Source organism: Ceratotherium simum, chromosome 39, assembly GCF_057802395.1.
Source record: "Ceratotherium simum simum isolate JZ-2026a chromosome 39, ASM5780239v1, whole genome shotgun sequence".
Lineage (NCBI taxonomy): Eukaryota > Metazoa > Chordata > Mammalia > Perissodactyla > Rhinocerotidae > Ceratotherium > Ceratotherium simum.
Window position 1 is genome coordinate 10,801,978 of NC_141938.1, and position 6,103 is coordinate 10,808,080.

General features: G+C 62.0%; 1 protein-coding gene across 1 annotated transcript in view; it reads left to right on the forward strand.

The window, feature by feature from the left end:
• CERS4 (ceramide synthase 4) overlaps positions 1 to 4,822 on the forward strand; it is a 28,487-nt gene extending 23,665 nt beyond the window's left edge. The window contains exons 4-11 of the mRNA XM_004443485.3: positions 338 to 456; positions 552 to 609; positions 987 to 1,037; positions 1,380 to 1,472; positions 1,685 to 1,813; positions 2,358 to 2,464; positions 4,059 to 4,215; positions 4,326 to 4,822. Of these exons, the coding sequence (XP_004443542.1) occupies positions 338 to 456; positions 552 to 609; positions 987 to 1,037; positions 1,380 to 1,472; positions 1,685 to 1,813; positions 2,358 to 2,464; positions 4,059 to 4,215; positions 4,326 to 4,484 (873 nt within the window). The 3' untranslated portion in view covers positions 4,485 to 4,822. The remainder of the gene's footprint in view (positions 1 to 337; positions 457 to 551; positions 610 to 986; positions 1,038 to 1,379; positions 1,473 to 1,684; positions 1,814 to 2,357; positions 2,465 to 4,058; positions 4,216 to 4,325) is intronic.
• The last annotated feature ends 1,281 nt before the right edge of the window (positions 4,823 to 6,103 follow it).

A 6,103-nucleotide genomic window follows, 5' to 3' on the forward strand; every position in this document is an offset into this window, starting at 1 on the left:
GGCAACGTTGCAGCTGCCTGCCTGGGGTGGGGGTGTGACCTGACTCTTCTGGAGTGGGTACAGGAAGACCTCTAGGGGGAGCTGCCCCAGCCCCCAGCTCCTTTCCCAGTCCCAGCCCCCAGCAGTCACCGGCCTGTCCTGTGAGCAGGGCTGGGTTCTCATAAGGCCTGTTTTGGGGGTCCACCCTGTGACACCCCCCCCCCCCGATTCCCCCATCTCCATAGGCAGACAAGGTCTGGGGCCGCAGGGGAGGAGGAGCAGAGCTGGGTCCTGCCTGTCCTGGGACAAGGGCGGGAAGCCACCTCTGTGACGCTGGCCCCCATCACCCCCTCCCCAGCCCCAGATGGCCCTCCTGGCTGCCCGGTGTGGCCTGACGCTGCGGCAGACCCAACACTGGTTCCGGAGACGCCGGAACCAGGACCGGCCCTGCCTGACCAAGAAGTTCTGTGAGGCCAGGTCAGCCCAGGATGGGGCTGGGGAGGGGTTGTCTGGGTGTGCAGGGGGGTCTGCTCTCTTGGCAGCTGCCTCACGGACTCCCTCCCCTTCTACAGCTGGAGGTTCGTCTTCTATCTGTGCTCTTTTCTCGGTGGCTTCTCGGTCCTCTACCACGTGAGTCCACCTGCCTGCTCACCTGCCCCCACCTATCCCACGAGCACCTACTATGTGCGGGGCCTGGCTGGGGGTGTGTGGAGGGGTGCGGGCAGAGGGGAACATGTGCAAAGGCACAGAGAGAGGAGAGAGAACTTGGCAAGGTCACTGTGAATGTTCACTCAGTGGGCGCCTATTCAGGACCTACCGTGCCCTGTGGCTGGGGCTTCTGCAGTGAATGAGCCCCTGGTCTAGAGTGAGAGCAGAGATGTAACCAGACAGGAGACAGCAGGGCTGGGCCAGGGCAGCACCTGGAGAGCCCCCGAGGAGGCCCCAGACCCAGGGTGGTAGGCTGGCTTCCGACCTTCGGGCAGCCTCAGACTCCCGTGTCCCCGCAGGAGTCGTGGCTGTGGACGCCGGCAATGTGCTGGGACAGTTACCCAAACCAGGTGAGTGGCAGGGGGTGCTCGGAGGCTGTGGGACGCTCGGGGTGGTCCGACTTCCTGCAGCCACGGGCAGGAGAGCCAAACCTGGCCGTCACACTGTAATCCCCTCCGAGTCCCACTCTCTCTTTTTGCGTTTGCTGCGGAATGGACGGGGGCAGGAAACTCGGAGCAGGAGCTGCCACGAAACCACTGGCCTTGATTACCCCCAGGGACAGGGAGCTCACGCCTTCCTCCCTCACGGGGGTTCAAGTGTCCTGGTTGTGAGCAAACAGGGAGGGCCCTGAGCCGTGCCCCTGCCCCGTGGAGCCTCCACCCCCACAGCTAACCGTGCCCGCCCTGCCACAGCCCCTGAAGCTGGCCATGTACTGGTGGTACCTCCTGGAGCTGAGTTTCTACGTCTCACTGCTGATCACGCTGCCCTTCGACATCAAGCGCAAGGTGAGGCCAGGCCAAGAGTCCGGCTGGGGAAGTGACGTGCCGGGGGGCGTGTCTCAGTCTCAGGCGGGGAGGGGGGCCTCACCCCACACCCTGAGGGGCCCTGGTGCCCAGGCAGAAGTCCACAGGCTCCAGGTGCCAACCCCTCCCCCCACCCGGAGGGCCTGCTGCCGGCCCTCACAGCCGTGTCCCAGCTGTGCCCGCGTCTCCCGCAGGATTTCAAGGAGCAGGTGGCGCACCACTTCGTGACCATCACCCTGATCACCTTCTCCTACAGTTCCAACCTGCTGCGCATCGGCTCTCTGGTGCTGCTGCTGCACGACTCCTCTGACTACCTGCTGGAGGTGAGCCTGGCCCTGCGGACGCCTCCCGGCCGCCCTCCCCTGCCCGGCCTGCCAGGTGCCCCTGGAGATGAGGCCCCGCCCCTCTCCGTCCTCCTGGGGGGCGAGGCCCCACCCCCTCTCAATCCTCTGGGGAGGTGAGGCCACGCCCCCCTCAGTCCTCCTGTGAGATGAGGCCCCACCCCCTCGGTCCTCCTGGAGGTGAGGCCCCGCCCCCTTGGTCCTCCTGGGGGCGAGGCCCCACCCCCTCTCAATCCTCCAGGGAGGTGTGGCCCCGCCCCCTCTCAGTCCTCCTGGGAGGTGAGGCCCACCCACCCCCAGCTTTCCTGGGAGATGGCGCGGGCCCCTCTTGGCTTCCAGTGACATGTGCTTCTCACACTCAGAGACACACACTTTACCTTTCTGGGCATGCCCCACCCACCCGGCCTGGCCCCATGGTGCCTTAGCCCTGAGGCGAGGCCTCGCCCTTGCCCAGCCCCACCCTTCCCACCTGGCTCCCCCACCCAACCACCAGCCTGAATCCATCTCTCTCTGCTGCCCTCCCCAGGCCTGCAAGATGTTCAACTACACGCACTTTCGGAGGGTGTGCGACACCCTCTTCATCGTCTTCTCCTTGGTCTTCTTCTATACTCGCCTCGTGCTCTTCCCCACCCAGTGAGTCAGCCCTCCAGCGGGGGTTGGGGAGGGGGGGCTGGTGTGGCTGAGATCCAGGCCTGCCTCACCCTCGGTGCCCCCACCCAGGGAGCTGGGGGTGTTGGCCAGGAGACTTCCCAGAGGAGGCAAGGAAGGGTGTTCCCGGCACAGGGCACAGCATATGCAAAGGCCCAGAGGTAGGGGAGACAGGAAACTGGGCTCAGTCATCATTGCCCCGAGTGCCTGGAACATGGAGTTGGGGGCAGGGGCGGCCATCAGCCCACCAGTGTTTACTGAGCCTTTCACGGCAGAGGGAGCCACATGAAGACCCCTGCTCGTGTGGAGCTGACATGGAGGGATATAATAAAAAGGGCAAACAAGTAGAATATAGAGCACTTGAGGGAGCAATCGTGCTAGAGAACATCAAGTCAGGAAGGAGACAAGTGTGTGGCTAGTTAGAATTACAATGGTCAGGGGAGGCCTCACTGACAGCGTTCATACAGAAACTGGAGGGAGGTGAGGGAGAGAACCCTGATCATAAAGGAAGAGCAGTCCAGACAGAGGGAACAGCACGTGCAAAGGCCCTGAGGCACAACCGTCCCCAGTATGTTGGAGGAACAGAGAGGAGGCCCCTGTGGCTGGAGCAGAGTGAGTGAGGGGGAGGGCAGGGAGGGGACGGGGCAGAATATGCAGGGCCTTATGGGCCAGAGGAGGACTTGGCTTTTATCCCAAGCTAGATGAGAGGAGAAGAGTGTTCTGATTAGAAGAGACACAGGACTTGCCTCAGGGGCTCACGGGCGCCCTCTGGTGGCCGCAGGGGGAACAACTAGTGAGAGCCCCCAGCAGGAGCTGGGCGGGGCCAGGCCACTGCACTGGTCCAGGTGAGCAGTGATGCAGCTGGACCAGTGCGGATGAGAGAGGCAAGTGGGCCCAGGAGGATGACCCGAGGGTGATGGGGCGGGGAGCAGCTCAGCTCTGGTCCTGCTGGGTTTGAGGGGCCTGCGGGCCCCCCCAGAATAGTCGTAGAGGAATCAGTGTGCACCCAGCCTGAGGTTCTGGGGAGAGATGTACGTGTCTGGGGTTTGCAGCCCCAAGACTGGACGGGGTCACCCGGGGGGGCAGGTGTGGACAGAGAGGCCCAGCCCTGGGACCCCCTGATGTTCGTGGGTCAGGGGGAGCCTGCAGAGGAGACAGAGAGGGGAGTGTGGGTCCCTGAAAGCCATGAGGAAAGAGTGTCAGGGAGGAACAAGGGCCAGCTGGGCGCTTGCTGCCTGGGCAAGGTGACCCTCCAGCCAATCTGGGCAAGATGGGGCTCTGAGGAGAGAAGAAAAGGGGTGAACGGACCACCCGGTTCTTATACCAGCCACCAGGATACTAAGCACCCCCTTGGGGTTCATGGTTGTGACTGGCTGGTTGGCAAGCTTGTGCCTTCCACTAATTTAATAAAAGCAGGTGAGAGGGGCGTTTACATGCCCTGCTGGAGAACACAGGTATCACTCTGGTGGCAGTGGGGAGCCATAGAAGGTTCTAGAGCAGGACGGGTCACACAAGTTAGAGATTCCCAGGACCGGAGGCTGCGGCAGCTGGTGAAGCCCCACCCCCCTGCCCGCTGTAGGATCCTCTATACCACCTACTATGAGTCTGTTGCCAACTCGGGCCCCTTCTTTGGGTACTACTTCTTCAACACGCTTCTGACGATGCTGCAGCTGCTGCACGTGTTCTGGTCCTGCCTCATCCTTCGCATGATCTACAGCTTTGCCAAGAAGGGCCAGGTAGGATGGGGCGAGGGTCGGCTCGCGTGTGCCTCCCTGGAGCCGCCAGCCCCGCTGCAGCCTCGCCCCCACTCCGTGCTCTGAGCGCCACCCTCCTCCCTCTTCTCCAGATGGAAAAGGACGTTCGCAGCGATGTGGAGGAGTCCGACTCGAGTGACGGGGAGGCGGCCCAGGAGCATCCTCGGCTGAAGAATGGGGCAGCCCCCACTGACGGCCCTCGGAGCCGGGCCACCGGGCGGCTGGCCAATGGGCACATGCTGGCCACGTAGCTGGCCGAGGACTGGCCGTGAGGGGCTGCCCCCAGCACCCAGCGGTTTGAATGCGTGGGGCGGCTGGACTGGTGGCCCTTGGGCCAGCTCTGTGGAGACAGAGAGGGCCCCACCCCAGAGTTGGGGGGAGGGCTGATGATCTGTCTCCAGCCCCTTCCTTCGCTCACCCTCCCTCCTTCCCCCAGGCAACTGGACAGAGCTGGGGGGGCGGGCAGCAGCGAGATGCTGCGGCCCGCCAGAGCCGCCTCCAGGCTGCAGCCTGGGGGCTGTGAAGAGCCCCGAGCTGAAAGGGGTCCAATAAAACTTGAACGGAGCCAAACTCTCTGCCTGAGATCTTTGTCCCTGCCACAGCTCCTCGTCCATCCCCAGAGGCCCCGAGGGAGCCAGGCCTACTGGCATACCCCACTGACGGGATGCTCACTGCCACTCTGACACGTGCCCGCCCCCAGGGGATGCAGATGGCAAGAATGCACGGACACTTGCCCACCAGGCAAGTCCCTGACTTGGCCAACGCCTTGGCCAAACCACCTCCTTCCAGCTCAGGGCAGCCCTCGGCCAGCTACTCATAGACCCAGCTTACAGATGAGAAGGTTGTAGGCTCACACAGGTCAAGTCGTTTGCCCAAGGTCACACAGGTCAGAGGTCAAGCAGAAGGGCAAAGGGGAGGCTCCTGCCTGTCCCTGCAGCCCCTGCTCAAGGCTGGCAGAACCCCACCCCCATGGTCCCGGGGCCTCCCTGGAGACGGTGAAATAGGACCCAGGGTGGGGGGGATTCCTGCAGGCTTCCCAAGGGTCGGCCTGGGTGAGGTCACCATCTCTTTGGGAGCTCCGCAGGAAGGTGCTCCCCTCCCCCAACTGAGGCTGGGAGACCTGCGTCCATACCCCAGAAATCACAGCCACAAAGCCCTGTGCAGGGCCAGGACGTGCTGCCTTCAGGGGAACACTGAAGAGGAGGAGAGTCATGGGAGAGAGAGAAGAAAGACCTGTCAGAGGACAGATCACAGAGAGACAGAAAAGAGAAAACTGAGGACAACAGAGGAGCAGATCTGAGAAGAGCTAGAAGTGGAGATAGAAGAGGAAAAAGGGGTAAGAGGGATGGGAGAAGACAGACAAGTGAAGATTGAGCTGAGGACACGAGAGAGACAGAGAGAGAGAAGGTCCAGGTCTTGTCTTGGGTGCTTCTCAGCAAAGAGAGAACGGATGTGGGAGAGATGGCAGAGCCAGCCAAGGCCAGAGGAAAAGGAAGACAGAGAAAAGAGTCAAGAGGAAGGCGTTAGAGATGCCAGAAAGAGGGACCAGGAGGACGAGAGGGGGCAGAAAATAGCAGAGAGGAGAATTGCAGGCGGCACGGGAATGAGAAAGCAGGGACGTGGTGGGATGGGAGGAAAGAGGCATTGGAGAGGACACGGAGATGAGAAACAAGAGAGCAGACTAGGAGCTTGGAGAGAAGAAGAGATGTGAGAGAAGGACTAGTGAGAAGATGGGCAGAAAGATGGAGAGAGGAGGGCAATGGGAAACGAGACAGAAGAGAGAGAGGACCACAGGGGTATGGAGGGGTTATCAAATAGAAACGTGAAAGAGGAAATTTAATTAAGAGAAAGATCTGGAGAGACGGAGGAA